Source organism: Trichosurus vulpecula, chromosome 9, assembly GCF_011100635.1.
Source record: "Trichosurus vulpecula isolate mTriVul1 chromosome 9, mTriVul1.pri, whole genome shotgun sequence".
In the NCBI taxonomy this organism is placed as follows: Eukaryota; Metazoa; Chordata; class Mammalia; order Diprotodontia; family Phalangeridae; genus Trichosurus; species Trichosurus vulpecula.
The window spans coordinates 200,670,757-200,688,026 of record NC_050581.1 but is presented as its reverse complement, the minus strand read 5'-3'; the positions used below and the strand labels follow the sequence as shown (position 1 = coordinate 200,688,026).

Here is a 17,270-nt window from a genome sequence, read left to right as displayed (position 1 = left end):
TTCCTCCCCCTCCCTACTCATACATAGCCTTTACTCACAGACAAAACTCCCTCCCTCTCTCATTCACTCACTCACTTCAAGCCAATCCGTCGTTCGTTCTCTCTCTCTCTCTCTCTCTCTCTCTCTCTCTCTCTCTCTCTCTCTCTCTCTCTCTCTCTCTCTCTCTCTCTCTCTCTCTCTCTCCCTCCCTCCCTCCCTCTCTCCCCCTCTGTGTCTGTCTGTCTCTCCCCCCTTCTCTCTCTCTCTCTCTCTCTCTCTCTCTCTCTCTCTCTCTCTCTCTCTCTCTCTCTCTCCCTCTATCCTACTCTGAGACAGTCAGAACTCTCCTCCCTGACAGCCACAGACGTCCAGCACTTACTGCATTCAGAGAGGGAAGGGACCTACAAACCAAACTTCACAGAAAACTTTTTGTTCTCGTTCCAGAGAATTTGCTGAAGAGAAGGAAAAAGAGCGAGAGAGAAAGAGAGAAGGAGAGAGAGGGGGAGAGAAAGAGAGAGAGAGAGCGGGCGCGCGGAGGAGAGAGAGCGAGAGAGCAAGCGAGCGAGCGAGCAACCCCAGCCCACTGCCTGCCGGAGGGAGGGGGTCAGGCTCCCCGGGCTTTTAAAAAAAAGCGAATCACCCCAGCTCGGGCGGCCAGCATGCCTGGGCTCTCGCTGAGAGGCTTTCTTTTGGCGCTCTGCTGGATCCGAGTCAGGAGCTCCCCTACGCCAGGCTCGGAGGGCGCCAGCCCCGGCCCCGTCCCGGAGTGCCCGTCCTGTGCCCTCAGCAGCCTGCCCAAGGAGATACCCAGCTCGCAGCCTGAGATGGTGGAAGCCGTCAAGAAACACATCCTAAACATGCTGCACTTGAAGAAGCGACCCGACGTCAGCCAGCCGGTGCCCAAGGCGGCCCTGCTCAATGCCATCAAAAAACTGCATGTGGGCAAGGTGGGTGAGAACGGGTACGTGGAGATCGAGGACGACATTGGGCGCCGGGCCGAGATGAATGAGCTCCTGGAGCAAACCTCCGAGATCATCACCTTCGCCGAGTCAGGTGGGTGCCTGCCGCTTCGCCCCCGTGGCTCCCCACCCGCACCACACTGCACTTGTGATGAGTGTCCCCCCAGGCTCTGGCACTCCTGGGCTGGGCAAGCAGACAGGCAGGGGTGGGTGGTTTGGGCACAGGACGGACCAGGACCTGCAGGCTGCATCGGTCGCTGCCCTTGGCGATGGCTGGGCAGGCAGGAATGGGTGGCTTGAGCACAGGACTGAGCAGGACCTGCAGGCTGTATCGGTCGCTGCCGTTGGCCGTGGCTGGGCAGGCAGGGGTAGGCAGCCTGGGCACAAGACTGAGCAGGTCCTGGGCGGGCCTCATCGGTCGCTGCCCTTGGCTGGGGATGGGCAGGCTGGGCACAGGACAGAGCAGGACCTGAAGGCTGCATCAGTCTCTGCCCTTGGCGGTGACTGGGCAGCAGGAAGGGGTGAGCAGCCTGGGCACAGAACTGAGAAAGACATGTTTGGGTGGCATCATCGACTGCCCTTGGTCGTGGCTGGGCAGCCAGGGAGGCAGAGGTGGACAGCCTGGGCACAGGACTGAACAGGCCGTGGGGGCTGCCTCGGCTGCGACTGTATCGGGATCTGTGGTATCTTTTCTGCTAACATTTCCTAACTCGGACAACCCCAACGGGGGTGGGAGATGGGGGTGGGTGGAAGGTAGGGAGGTCTTTGACCAGCGTTTCAGAGCCGAAAGTCAGGCTGCCCAGGCTTCCTGCAAGCGGTGGTTGCCTGGAGAGTGGGGAGATGGGAGCGCCCCATTCCCATTCCCAGTTTGTCATTCTAGGGGAAGCAGGGTGACGGCCAGCCCAGTAGAGCAGGAGCGGGGAGCTGAGGGCACCCGAACAGCTCTGCTCAGGGCCCGGGCCCCAGACTAGGAGCGCTGTTGCGGTAGCGGTTTGTTTTTGTTTTCTGTGTGGAGTGGGGGAAGGAGAGGCAGAAAGAAAGAGGAGAAAGAATTATTTGCAAGCTGAGGTGCCGCCGCTGCCGCTGGGATGGTCTGAAGGGCGACAGAACCCCGGGATACTGGCGGATAGAGACAGCCAGCCAGCCAGACAGACAGACCAAAGGGCGGACAATCGGAAAGACAAACAGCAGACGGAGGGACAGACAGACAGGCAGTCGAGTGCTACATTTGTATCCTATGTATCTCTCTCCTGGTAGCACACCCTGGGCGTTAGCCGGGGAGGGCCTGGGGGCAGGCGCACTTGCTGTCAGCTCCCTCTGAGCTGGCATTCACATGGGTAACATTTGTAACACTGACTTTTGCCCTCTGAACCAAAAAAAGAAAGCAGGGAAAAAAGAGGTTTGTTCTCTGTGAAGTTTTGGAGAGGCTGCCCCCTGCCAAGGAATTCAACCTTGCTGGCCACTTGCAGATACTCTTCGGGCCCCTTGTTCACAGGGTTTCTGAGAGGCAGAGCTTTGGCAGGACAGAAGGGGGCTCCTCTGGTGCCTGCTTGCCTGGGAGGGGAGAAAATACCTGGCCTGAGCTAGTGCCTGGGAGGAGGGCAGGAGCAGACTGGGCTTTCCAAGCGCATCCAGAAAAGGAGCATTTTGTGCCCCGATGCCCACCCCCACCCCCAGAGCCACTGGATGAAGAAGCCTAGTTTGGTTGTGCTTCAGCAGTGAACCTTTAGTCAGAAAGGGGGCTCCAGGCACTTCCGAGAAGTTGGCCATAGAGAGCACCACAATCCAAGCAATACTGAGGACTTTTCAGCCCTGAAAACCTGTTGACTCAGAGGTCCTGTTTGCAAGAAAGAAGTGCCAGGTCAGGAAGTATAGAGTCCCTGCTGCCAGCCAGCTTCCCGCTGCCCTCAGTCATTCCAGTCCAGCATCACACATTCTCTAGTGCTGGCTCTCTCCAGACTTTGGCTAGGGACTCCCCACAATTCTTTTCTTTTCTACCTGATGAATTTGGGGGCAAGTAGTCCATGCATATCGTCCTAGGCCATGTTGCCAGCCCACATAGAGCCCAAATCCCTGATACAGAGAAATGTGGTGGATAATTTTATATACCTCCTATGGCACCCAACTCTGATCCATTGTACCTCCTCAACTGGCTTTATACTGGGGTACCACATGGCTAATGACAGAAGTACTTTAGACCAATAGCTGGCTGATCATTCAGCTTGCTCTTCTGTCCCCAGCCCCTTTGAGGATGGCTGGGAGAGAGGGGCTTCTAGCATTTAAACTGGGACAAACTTGGTGCCAGAGCATACTACCTCCTGGAATGTCTTGGCCTGGGCACCAGGGACATAGCTGCTCTTTTACTCTGGCATTGTCGGCTCTCCCTCATCTTTCTGACCTTTTCTTTCTCAGCCAAGACAACTTTCTTCTCTGACTCACAACAGGCCTTGCCTTTACTACCTGCTAAGCAGTTGGTTTGAAGGAAATAGAGTTGTCTTTCTTAAGCAGTTAAAAGAACCTCACATTGTCTAGATTTGAGCCTTGTAAAGGAAAGCTCTCCCCGTTTGGTTGGAAGATTCAAGTGGGGGGATTGGGCTTTGGGAGTGGGCCCCGGGCAAAGCTGGGATTTTTTTGTTTTTGTTTTAACCATCCTCCCTCTATAACAATAAGAGTATTTCATCACCTTCCAATACTGTCAACTTTACCACCAAAGAAGGAACTGTGTGGCTCCAGAAGAGGGGTTCTTAACCTGGGCTGTGAGAACTTTTTTTTAAGTTCGATAACTGTATTTCAATATCATTAGTTTCCTTTGTATTCCTATGGATTTTTTGTATTTCAAAACATGATGCTGAGGAGTCTATGGGCTTCACCGGATTGCCAAAGGGCATGTTAAAATTTTGACCCATGTCAAGAAGCCCTTGACCTAGAGACAGTGTGGGATTGGTCAGGACCTGTCAGCTTAGGGGCTGATGATGATGGAGATGGATAGTAGGCAAATGGGGCTTGCAGAATGGTACCACTTACATAGAGGATCTCCAGAGTTGATCAGAAGGACTTCGTTGCTAAGGTATTTTCTATAGCACAAATGTGAATGGAATGCCCAGCCCGGACACACCAAGCATCATCTTTGGCCACAGATTTTGTGGCTCTCCATCTGTCTTTGTCACTTTCTTCCTAGGGCATATTGGAGGCAGAGAGGTGCCATAGTGAGGACCCAGAAGCTTGCTGCTGAAGTACCTATGCCAATGCCTATTCAGCTCAATGTCCTTCTTGGCAGGTGGAGCACTTTCTCTGGGCTTTACCTCCAGGCATGGCTTTTTTCAAGCTAATGACAAGCAGTAGGGAGACAGTTGTGCTGATCCAGCCCTTGATCCCCATTTCTTCCATTCAGTAAAAAAAAAAAAAAAAAAAGTTTTCTTCTGACTTACCAACCCAGAACTACAACTGGAGCTTAGGTGAGCTGTCCGGATGGCTTGGGACCCCTCCCCCACCTCAGAGGATGGCCTCCAGGGATTGTCCTGTCTTCACAGAGCAGGTAGAGAGAGGGGAAGGGGGTAGGGGAGCCTCAAGTAGCCTGGCAGGTGGCTCCCTCTAGTTTTTCAAATGTTGCTGTGGGGTATGGGGGGAGAGGGGCAACAGTGCTGTTTTATTAAAGAAGGGACCTTCTTAGTCGGTGAACTGTTAAGCTTTGGGCCACTGCCCAGGGCAAAGGATGAGGCTGGCAGCTTTGCTATCAGCCAGCTAGGTGACCGACTCAGAGCAGCCCCCAGGCAGCAGGGAGGAGGAAGGGAGAGAGAACTAGGAAGGAGAGGAGAGGAGAAATCTGAAACCACCCGGCTGGAGAAAGTGCCGAGGAAGCTGCAGGAGGAGGTCCCTGGAATCCTGGGGCCTGGAGGGTATTGTTTGCTGAGGAGTTGGGGGAGGTTGGAGTCACTGATTGATTCCTTACCTAGAGACACAACCTCTGTCTGGGGCTCAGGCTGTGCTGGGCATGAGAGCAGGAATGAAGGCAGTGGGGATGCTGTCTGCCACAGGGGCTGTCGGTGTTGTGGGGGTCGCTTGGTTCTCTTTGCCTAGGACCTGGGACAGGCCACAAGAGGGCGCATTCCAAAGACTTTTGCATCATGCTTGTTAGCAACTTGGCCTCAGAGCCCAGTTAGTCTCATAGAAGCCACTGCCAGATGGTCGGAGGGCTGAGGTTTTGTGCCCCCTCCCCCAAAGGGAGAACTCCCCTAAGAGGGGTCCTCAGCAGAACCTGAAATGAGCTGCAAGGTTAGAACCCAACCAATGCCAGCCCATCACTGTAAAGGATGGGGATGCTGAGGTCCCTGGTGTGGCCTCCCTTCAGTGCAGAGGAGACTCTGGGAGGTGAGTCTGAGAGGCAGTGAGGAGGCCAGGTTAACTCTTCACATAGATGGAGGGTAATGACCAACTCTTGATTAGAAAGCCAGCCCAAGCAGAGAAGGCATTGGGCTTGCCCCAGAAATATCTTCCTTCCTTCTCTGGATTGGTGAAGCCTCCTTGGCAGGTCCCAGCAGTTTCCCAAGTGTCGTAAACAATAGTGAATGACTCTAAGGGGGAACGTGTGTGTGTTTGTGTGTGTGTGTGTGTGTGTGTGTGCTGCATGTGTGTCTGTGCTTACACGTTTGAGCCCATGCATATGCAAGGAGACTTATTTAGCATTTTGTGGGAGTTTGGTCTGAGTCCATCATCTGAGGCTACTGTCATTCCTGACATGGCACCTAACACCACTATACCTCCTTATCAGTTGGCATTACCCCCTGGGGTAGCGCACGGCCAATGAGAGTGGTTCCTTTGATCACTGGCTGACTGATGAGTTAGTCTGCGGCCCCTTTGGGGAGAACTGGCCAAGAGTGAGAGCTTAGAAAAGGAGTGAAAGGGGAAGACAAGGCAGGATCAGGACTGGAGCAACTTTATGGAGTTTTCAGAATAGACATAGATAATAGATGGATAGATAGATGGATATGCGTGTATCTGTACATGTGTACAATGTGTAGAGCCATGCTGGGCCTCTGCGCATTTGGGGAAGTGGGTGCCAAACCTCTCTAGCAACTTCCTATGGAAATAATTTGTCGGTGACAGTTGGTTATCTGCTTCTCTGGTATGTTTTGGGCCTCCCAGGCCAGGGCTGCATCATGATTCAGACCACTCTCCAACCCAAAGGTAAAAACCTTCCCACCTGAGGTACTTTGGGACATTCTCAGACTTGAGCATTTTAGGAAGCTGCTACATAGGATGGAGTATTAGGCTAGAGTTAGTAATTCCTCTTGCTGTGGGGTTGGAGGGGTATGCAAAGAGGGGACTTCTTCCAGCCTAGCCTACCATTTCCCTTCCCCCATCAAGATTCAAATACAGATCGTGGGGTATCTGAGCCTTTCCAGAAGAGAGCTAGGGCCAAAGTTTGCCAGATCAATCAGCCTTACCGGTTCCCCTTGCACTCCCTACACATGCCTCTGGTCTTCTGTGGTTCCCTTTCTTTGGGGTAAGGGATTGCAGGGGCCGGGGTGCAAGGGAATTCATGGGCTGCAGTACACTCAGTGAAAGCCTCACAGTTTGTAAATATTAACTTTGTATGGCCCCCTGGTATAGCTACTCACAAACTCTGAGCACCAGGATGTAAATTGAAAGTTATAGAGGCTTAGGGAGGGCCTTTTTTTCTTTTCTTTTCTACACAAATTTAAATCCTCTCTATAAACAACAAGAACCCTCCCCGCCCCAAGTCTTCCTGGGAACTTAAGTGCTGTGATGGTGAAGGAAGGAGGGTAGCTTATCTGCCCCCACCCCCACCCTCACTTTGTAGTATTGTGAGGGTCAGAATAGGGCAAGGATTTAAAGCCCCTTGCAAATATGGACCAGCCAGTGGCCATCACTGCCACTGTCATTTCTTAGCTTGATTGGGTTTTAAGTCTGGGTAGACTCTCCCAGTGTGGAGACTCCCTCCACTGACTGGTGTGTTCAGCTCCTCTAGAACTTAGAGTCATCCTGTTATACCTAGTGGGCATTGAGTGCTCCAGTAATGTGCTGAGGCCCCACAGGGCCCTGAGATGGCCCATATTAGGGAAGAATCTGAGCTCCAAAGCCTCTGACCACACCACACAGCCTCTGTCCCTGGTCCTCTCATCCTACTCACTGTGTAGTTGTTGTCAATAGAATTCAGATGGAAAGGGTCCTGGGACTGGTTGCTGTTCTGCTGGTGTGACTTTATGCTTAATGTTTGGCAGACTGTCACACACTTGGATAAAATAATGGTCTATTGTGATGAGTATCTCGTTCTTATTTTCTATTTTTAACTTTTGATTTCTTGAGTAGACCTCTGTGGCACAGTGGAAAAGAGGTCAGGTCACTGGAATCACTGTCTATGTGAGCTAAGGCACGGCCCTAAGCAGCTCAGCCTCAGTCCCCTCATCTCTAAAATGGGAATAATACTGCCACCTACTTCACTGAGCTGTGAGGTTCCAATGGGCTGAACCCTTATGTAAATGCTAGTTATCATTATTCCTTGTTCTGATCATTATTACAAGCTGTCTGGCCAACCATGAGGAAGTCACTTCTCAAAACTTAAGTTCCCTCATTTGTGGAATGAGAAAATCAGCTTCCTCAGGCCCCTTCCAGCCCCTTGTCCCAGATTCTCCTTCTTCCTCTGATCCTTAGGTAGCGAGTGGCATAAGCCAGAGAGCCGCCCTAGAAGCCTGATGATCTAAGTTCAAGTCTTGGCTCTGTGACCCCAGGAAAGTCTCTCAAGGTACCTCTCAGTGTCCCCAAGCAACCCTGTGAAGTTGTCAGGAACCAGAGGAAGGGGTGACCTGTGTCAGTGAGTTCACAAGTGTGAGCCCAAACCAAAACTGTATTAGTATATTAGTATTCCACAGAGTAGAACCCTTATGGGATGGGAGGATGTGAATAGAACTAAAAATATTTCTGTGTGTGTGTGTGTGTGTGTGTGTGTGTGTGTGTGTGTGTGTGCATTTGGGCGCTGCAATGTTCATTCAGTAGCTGGTCATCAGCATTTCTTTAGCCCTACTTCCCTCAACTAAAGTGATCTGGAAGACAGAGCCCATCAGTTACCAGTCTCCCAGTTTTTTTTTTTTCTGATGCCTTCCCCTCCCCCATTCTTTACTCCCAGTGTTCCTCTTGGACCACCTTCAGCCATCGAATGGACACCTGTAACTGAGACCCTTGGTCTTTATCCCTTGAGAAAGACCAAAGCAGGAGCCAGCTCCCCTGCCCCCCCCTCCCCGCCTTCCCTGCGTGGGTCTTCCCTGCCTAGTGACTCAGCCAGTGGCAGAAATGAGCAGAGCGGGCTCATGAGAAAGGGGGATGGCTTTGGTTATGATGCCCGCCTTCCAGATCAAGTAGGGGCAGGAGAAAAAATATCAAAGGGAATGGGAAGGGAAGCTGATCAGAGATTTGGCACCTGAAGGGACATCCAGGACAGCCCAGACCCCAGACCACTGCTCTCATATTTCTTCCAAGAGAGATGGGAGAAAAAGGAGGAGGGGGAGGAGAAAGGAAAAGAGGAGGGAGAGAAGGAGGAGGAGGAGGGACCTGGGAGCAGGAGCAATCCCCTCCGCCCCACCTGTGTGTGCTCATGCCTGACTTGGGGAAGGAGGCTGTGAAGGGAGTGGGGGCAGGGAGGGAAGCCAATCTCTGTTGGGCTTCTGGGCCAGGAAGGGCAATGCTGAAGCCGCCCTGAGAGAGCCCCGAGCAAACCCCAAACTCATCAAGGCAAGCGGAGGTGAGATCGAGAGCTAGATTGGAAGAGAAAAGGATAAAGGCAGCATGCTTACAGGCACCTGCTGGGCTGCTGTGCTTCCAGCAGGCTTCTTGGTCCATTTTGCCTCTTTTCAATACAGTAACAATATCAAGGGGTTTCTCTCTCTCTCTCTCTCTCTCTCTCTCTCTCTCTCTCTCTCTCTCTCTGTGTCTCTCCCCCCCTTCCCCTTCCCCCCCCTCGTGCCCCTCCCCCCATTTCTTCCTGCCCCACCCCCCTCTCCCTTTTGGAAAGGGTTGGAAAACACTAAATCCTGACAAAATGGAATTCATGTATTCGTGGAAGCAGAAATTTCAGCTGGAAGGTTCCCTGGGGCTTATCTAGTTTGTTCTGATTGCTGCCCCCCCCCTTTCTCATTTTATAGATAAGGTCAATGAGACCCCAAGAGGTAAAGTACCTTAGGCTTGATCCTTCAGGAGCAGGGAAGGGGATCAAACTGATAGCCCCTGACCCTATCCCTGGTGCCTTTTCCACTCTCCTCTTCTACCTTCTACGTGGGCATATGAAAACATCTGCCCTCCATCATTATGGCTGGTAGAAAACTTGAAAAAAAAGGTACCTGTAGATAAGGCTGACATGAGAAAGCAGGGAGTCCCTCTGGTTCTCTTTCTCCTGGGCTTTGTGGCCAGAGCTTTTTCATGAACAGGCACCCCTGGCTTTTGTGCCTTGTTTCCTTGGTTGTTTGTTGTTGTGTTTCTTCCCTGAGAAAATTCTCTGGATTATATTCTAGAGCAATTCCAGAAATGGACTCCAGGCTACAGAACTGACAGGGGAGGGGGATATTTGGAGGGGATAGTCCAACTGTCAGAAATAGGAGGGGGGAGAAACACAGGGAAGGTACTGCTAGTATCTGTCCTGATGATTAAATAGCCATCCAACGGGTAGTTGGGGCTGCACTCCACACACACAGTGCCAGAGGGTAAATGGCCAGGGAGGACTGGAAGACAAGAGAGTTTATGACTCTTCTGGTTCCTTGATGTAGCAGCAGCTGGAAGGGCTCAGCCCCTCCCCATTGCGCTCTCTTCCCACATTCCTTGTTTCCATGATGCTCAGAAATCACTCGAATCCCAGCCCAGCTGCCTGGTGAAGGGGGGGAGGCTGTAATCTCCTTTTACCCTAAGAAGCAGTTGATGTAGGGCAGAGGAATCAGATCCTAGCCTCCAGACCCCGAACATTCCCGAGTGTGGCCAAGCCAGATCCAGATGTAACTGGGAAATATTTAACAAAATAAATAATCATAAGGTAGAACACAGATAATGTTAAGAAGTGGTTTTCTAAGTCTGCAGCCCTCAAAGGAGCTTCATGTCTCATCAAGTAGCTCTCGTTTCTCTATGACTTTGACATCACTGGTCTGCTGGGTAGAGCCCCTGGGCTTGCAGTGATGAAGCCTTGCATTCAAATCCCACTTCTTCCATTTACTATATTATGTGACTCTGGGCAAGTCCCTTAACGTCCTTGAGTCTTAGCGTCTTCCCCCATGAAATGAGGGTTTTCGATTTGATGGTCACTAAGGTACCCTATAGCTCTAGGTCCATGAACCTGAACCCTAGAAACCTCTTGTTTTTCTGGATCTAGGGCTAGACAGAACCTAGATCACACCTCAACTAAAAAAACAAGCTAGCATCGGCCTTCTCTTGCTCCACATAGGAAATCACTGCAGTCTTCCACTCTGAGGGAAGCAGTGTGGGTCAGTAGAATGGGAGTCAGAGGGCCTGGACTCTACCACTTACTAAACTGAGTGCTCTTGGATAAGTTGCCTCTCTAGCACTCAGTTACCACCTTTGTAAAATGAGGGGGTTGGACTAAGGAACATCTTCTAGCTCTAGGCTGGTGATCCTGGCAAGCTGAAGAGCATTGGGCTTCAGTCATGGCCAGTGAACAGGTGATCCACAAAGACAAAATGCCACCTGCCATCTCTGTCTGAAATAATCAGAGCGGACTTTTACTGAAGACTTTGTATTCCCTCTCTGGAGCTTTCTAACAACGCTATGAGGTAGAAGCCCTGGGTATTCATTATCATCCCCAGTTTACTGGGGTAATAGTTGACTCTAAGACTGAGGCTTAGAGAGATGGAGGATTGCCCCAGGGTTCTAGTTCTCCTTGACTCTCAGGGATTTGGTCCAAGGTCCTCCAGGAGCATAGAGTACATCATATACTGTGCCAACCTGCTGCTTTTTGGGGCGACTCCATTCTGCTTGGACCATCTCCTTCTCCCTGACCCCCAAACCCCTCCCCCACCTTGCTTTCAAGACTAGGCATCAGCAAAGTCTGTGGGAATGAGCTGACTGAAACCAGGTGTCCTTTCACATCCTGAGGATGATGCCACTTCTACAATTTCACACTCTCAATTTCCTAGAGAAACCAAACCAAGCCGGTGCCCTTTGGCTGGTTTGTTTGAGTAGCTCCTGTCTCTGGGTCTTTCTATTGACACCCTGAAGTGGTTAGGATTTCAGAGGCAGCCCTGGGCAGACAGAAGGGAGCTTGTTGGCACTACTCTGAACAGAGCTGGCATTCCCACATGGAGGGGTGGGGGAGGGTGGTTCATGGGGATCAGCTAGCAGGCCCTTCTGTCCATGGCATTGGGCGAACCAGACCACCTATCAGTCTGCCAATGGTGCTTTGTTTTCGTTTCATCCTAAACCAGGGAGTTCAGCCTTCCGGGCTGTCCTTTACTTTATGGAAGAACACCCGTGTAGTTCCCCCTCCAAGAGGAAAGGGACCATGATTATCCCCAGGAACGCAGTGCCTGGTGGCCAAGAGGCAGCCTCACACTCCCTAACTTTCCCTGCCTCATTAATAAGACAGACTATGGAGTTCGTTTTGTCTGGTCCCCAGGACATGCCAGATCTGCCACAACTGGAATTATACAGGGCCAAAAGTGTTAAAACAGGGATGAAATCTACCATAAATAGGGAACCAAGAGCCTGCCTTCTGCTTCAGAGAGGGTGAAACCAGCCAGACATGCACTATTTGAGAGTCATCATTGCTGTGGAGAGAGCCCTGAGCAGGGCTGATTTTCCCTAAAAGGCTGCAGGGGGCAAAAGGGTGGGATGTGGGGACCATTGTCTAGGGACTTTCTCCCAGATTCTCCATTTTTCATATGGAGGCGTGGAAATGTGGCTAAAAGACCCTCCCAAAGGCCAGGGAGCATCTACCTGCACTCTCTGACAAGGGCTTTTTTGTTAACTCTGTCTACATTTTGTGTTGATTCAGCTGTGAGTGTGGCACATATTGCCACCCCTACCCTTGAGGGCAGAGACCATTCCTTATTTCATTTTTATCTTCTCTCTAGTACTCAATACAATGCCTGTCAGGGCCCCAAATGCTTGCTGAAGTAAATTCATTTGAATCTTATTGAATGTGGACCCAAAGACAGGCATGGATGCATATAGAACCATCCCTGGCATCCACACAGAGGGGAAGACTTGCAGAACACTTACCTCTCAATGACTGTGGAGTAGGCAGTACAGACTTATGAACAAACTGAGCCTAAGTGCTTAACCATGATCCTGCAGCCAGTATTGGAGGCAAGAATCAAGCTGGAGTCTCTCCTGATTTCAAGCCCCATGCTGTTAATGCTACTAGTGTTTCTCAAACATTGTGGTATTTGAACCCATATACAATCTTAAATATTATTGAGGACCCCTTCCCAAATAGCTTTTCTCGATGTGGGTTCTTCTAGCATTCATTTACTGTATTAGAAATTAAAATATCTTAATGTAATTATGAACACAGTTTTGACCACCAGACCCCCCCAAAAGTCTCAGGGATGCCCAAGGTTCTCCACATTTAACTTAGACAATTGTGTCTTTCTAGTACACTACTATAGCTGTGCTCCTAGACACGATCCTGTATTTGGTGAACACATATGTGGTATTAGAACATGGTACATTGCCATGTATATGTTTTACATAGCCACTCCTAGTTATGTGCACGTGTTATTTGTGTGCTCATGCACATACATGTGTGTGCTTATGCCTGTTATTGTGGAAATGCAAAGATGTATCCCAGTCTGCATTTGTAAGATGCATACGTAAAACCACACGCAGCGTGCATATGCATGGATGGTACATGCATGTGTGTGCAACACTCTTTGCAAATACACATATGATAACATATCTACATGTGTGGTTTTCTCAACAGGATGCTATTCTGAGTTCTGGTTTTATTTGTATGGGAGAGGGGAGGTCTAGACCTATGATTTCATTGGTGTGGCAAGTGCCTGGTGCCAGCTCAGGGACTCAGAGTTTGCTAGGGATGCTGGGGATGGCGGGGCATTAAGTCACTGCCCCAAGGTGACCCAGTAAGATTAGGTCAAAGGAGGGATTAGAAAATGGCTGCTCCAGACTCCAACAGTGGTGCTCTACCCATTGGGCGACACACGGCCTGTCAGGTAGAGGCATATACTATGTTTAAAGGAGGGCATTTGTATATATGAAAAGCAACCTAAAGTGCCCAAAATGGGGGGAATATTTTCAGAAGCAGGATTTCAGAGTCATGTTTGATAGCTGAGATAGAAATAGACAAATGTAGACCTCAATCTGAAGCTATGTCTGTGATGATTTACTCCTCTGCTTTACCCAGTGTGGAGGAACAAAACTAGAGTCACAGACGTGGCTTCAGGTCTCAGCTCTTAAAAAAAATAATAGTTTATTTTTCCCCCAGTTACATGTAAAAACAAATTTTTATCATTCTTTTTAAAAATGTTTGAGTTGCATAGTCTCTCTCTCCCTAACTCTTTGGTCCCAGCTTTTCCATTTTCTTCCTGTGACTTTAGACAAATCCCTCTGCCTCTCTTTGGGGCTTTGAAATGAGTGGGCTACCTTCAAATGATCCCCAAAATCCCCTCTGCCTGTCCATGAACAACCTTGTGATCTTGGTCAGTTCATTGAATAGATTCAAACATTTACACTAACCCATTCCCCCTTTTCTCTTGTGCTGTGTTTCCCACCCTAGGCACTCCCAAGAAGACACTACACTTTGAGATTTCCAAAGAAGGTAGTGACCTCTCTGTGGTGGAGCGTGCTGAAATATGGCTGTTCTTGAAAGTCCCCAAGGCTAACCGGACCAGGACCAAAGTAACTATCCGACTTTACCAGAATCAAAAGCAATCCCAGAGCAGCTCGGATGGGGGAGACGAGGTTGAGGAGGTGGGCCTCAAGGGTGAGAAGAGCGAACTATTGATATCCGAAAAGGCAGTTGATGCCCGCAAGAGCACATGGCATATCTTCCCAGTCTCCAGCAGCATACAACGCCTATTGGACCAGGGCAAGAGCTCTCTGGATGTGAGGATTTCCTGTGACCAGTGCCAGGAGACAGGTGCCAACCTGGTACTGTCAGGCAAGAAGAAGAAGAAGGAGGAGGAGGGAGAAGGGAGAAAGAAGGAAGCTGGAGAAGGTGGAGTAGGAGGAGAAGAAGAGAAAGAACAGACCCACAGACCTTTCCTCATGATGCAGGCCCGTCAGTCTGAGGACCACCCGCATCGACGCCGCCGCCGTGGCCTGGAGTGTGATGGCAAGGTCAACATCTGCTGCAAAAAACAGTTTTTTGTCAGCTTCAAGGATATTGGCTGGAATGACTGGATCATAGCACCCACAGGCTACCATGCCAACTACTGTGAGGGAGAGTGTCCCAGTCATATAGCAGGCACCTCCGGCTCATCCTTGTCCTTCCACTCCACGGTAATCAACCACTACCGCATGAGGGGGCACAGCCCCTTTTCCAACCTCAAGTCATGTTGTGTGCCCACCAAACTGCGGCCAATGTCCATGCTGTACTATGATGATGGCCAGAACATCATCAAGAAAGACATTCAGAACATGATAGTGGAGGAGTGTGGCTGCTCCTAAGCCCTCTGCAGCCTGGTAGATAGAGGGGCCCCTGGGGCTTGGGGGCGATGGACAGACAAGAGGGAAAGATGCAGGAGACAGTGAGAAGGCAAAGAGTGATGAGACACAAGACCCGCCTTTGGGGTGGAGTTTCTCCATGAAACTTTGAAATAAAATCAACCGAAGACATATGAAGGAAAAATGCAGACCATCATTAGCCTGGGTTCAGAGAAGAAGCAGGTGAAGGAGCTGGGGACCGTGGAGGGAAGGAAGAGGAGGGAATCCTCCTTCCTCCCTTTTTCCTAAGGAGATCAAACTGGCTACTTTGTGGTGGACGTGCAGCAGCCTCGGCCCCTTGTTCCCTCTCAGCACGAGCCCTGAGGTCAGATCCCCTAACTTGTCAGTAACGTGGAACCCTGCCCCCCATTCCCAAGAGCATCCAGAAAGCCACGGAGTGGAACATTCCCAGGGATTTTTGCCCCAATTTGCCAAGGCCATAGGGCATGTCTATATGCCTGTATGATATATACATATATATGTGTATATATGTACATACACATATATATGTATAGATCTCTGAGTAAAGCAGTGCATGTGCACAGTGAGACCCACATCCATGTTTGCACACACTGTCTATGGCGTGAGTGAGCCTGGCAAGAAAAGGATAATGTGTTGTGCAGGGGGTCACACCTTTTCTGCATTACTTTGGAGAGAGGGAGAGAGAGAGAGAGAGAGAGAGAGAGAGAGAGAGAGAGAGAGAGAGAGAGAGAGAGAGAGACGACAAGAATATGGGAGAAATGAGAGACCCAAGGAAGGAAAAATACCAAGTAACATTTCGTTAAGGTGCTCATGATTCTAGAACTATGCAACCTAATTGGTTTGAAACTGTTTACCTGAGAGAGAACAAAAAGAAAGACTTTTTTTTGTATTGGAGGTAACATGATTAATTTTTTTTTTTTTTTGCTTCAAGGAGAGATACTTGAAAGGAACGCTGTTTGATCCAAACAGTTCTATCTTTTGTAAATGTTGTTATTGTCGTTTATTGTTTACTATTTGCACTATGATGGTGTTTGACCTGTCTAATCCTTATTTAACAAGTATTTGGGGGGTGGGGGGAGGCGGAGAGCTGCACTTAATGTGAGCTATAGAAGAACCGCTAGCGCACACAAAAGAGCTATTTTTATTATTATAATTATAATTCTGGTTATTATTATTTTGTACCTTACAAATGAATAGACATGTACACCAAAGACATTTGTGTGAGCCTTTAAACAGTCTGTTTGTGACAGTGACAGGTTAGGCTTGTGATGGAAGGAGCAGTAAGGCCAGCGGCAGCGAGCACAGAGGAAGACCTTCCAACTTGGCCTGGCCTCTTCATAGTACAGCCAGGAAAGAGGGGACATTTCTTGCTGGACGTGCAGTAGTTGTACACTGTTAGAAATCAGATTTATGAAATAGTAGATGTGTGTGCACGCCTGTCCATCTGTGTGTGTGCAAGTAATATGCACTCACATGTGTGTGCATGCATAACACACACAAAACATCCATGCACAATTGTGTATACATGCCCCGTGCATATGAACACATGTGTGTATGTATACCTACATTGTATCATGTCCACATATACTTTCAGAATTTCAGGCTGTCATTTTTAATGTTCCTAAAATAATGAATGTTTGTGTGCAAAACACAGTATTTTTAAAGAGGGTATGATTTTATCTTTGCTTTCTCTTTGGATTATGTGGGGATCCATTGAACATTTGGATTGAAACTGAGCTCAAAATGCCAGTGACCCTTCAAAAATGCCCTCTCTAAAGTCACATGGGATCCCTCGCCTCCTCTTGGCTTCTCTTTCCCCCAGCTGACCCCCACCTGTCAGCCCCCACAGGTGAAAATGGGAAAGCTTTGATATCTACAGTCCTTGGTCAATGACAGCTTTCAATTACAAATGTGCCATCAGAGACTTGCTGTCCTAAAGGGTACTGGCTCTTTGGAAACAACTAGGCCTTTGGCAACCTGCGAGCCAATGACCGATCACTGGTGTTGATAAAAAGATTCTTAGACTGTTTTCTGTTGGTCAAGCTGTCCAAAAAGTCAGGATAAGAGGAGAAAATTTAGTTAGGTGGAGAGAGGGGGGAAAGGGGACAAAGGTTTAACCCCTTAATTTTTTATTTGTATCTTCAGCCAAAACTCTATGTATGTGTGAGTGTGGGTGTGTATGTATGTATGTATGTGTGCTTGCCTGTGATTCTTTGTATTAACTGAGATGTAAAAAAAGAAAAAAAATATTTTGTTTTATAAATATCAAAGTCCATGATTATAGCTAAGTTTTCTTTAATTTATTCCACAGTATTTAGCTTGCCTAGTACCGATATGGGTTATTCATGTATGTGCTTTTTTTTATACAGATATATTTTTTTTTACAGACTTGTTTGCATCTTGCAAAAAGAAAAAAAAATCTTGAGACAATTTGTTAATAATTGGGAAAAACCAAATTCATCACTAAAATGTTTTGTGAAATATTAAGGCTTTCCAAACCTTGTCAATCCGTAGGATTATCTATATGCATATGTATATAAAACACATACATATATGTATATTCCATGTGCATATATACATGCATTATACATGTATGTAGGTTGTATACACATACACATGCACATACACACTGGGTTATCAAGTACCAATGGGGAAGAAACAAAACCCTAGCAA

General features: G+C 49.0%; 1 protein-coding gene across 1 annotated transcript; it reads left to right on the top strand.

Moving 5' to 3' along the window:
- The first annotated feature begins 500 nt into the window (after positions 1-500).
- Positions 501-16,735, top strand: INHBA (inhibin subunit beta A). Its single transcript, XM_036738438.1, has 2 exons — positions 501-1,032; positions 13,687-16,735. The coding sequence occupies exons 1-2, from the start codon at positions 639-641 to the stop codon at positions 14,577-14,579; spliced, it is 1,287 nt and encodes a 428-aa protein (XP_036594333.1). The 5' UTR covers positions 501-638; the 3' UTR covers positions 14,580-16,735.
- Positions 16,736-17,270: the final 535 nt, after the last annotated feature.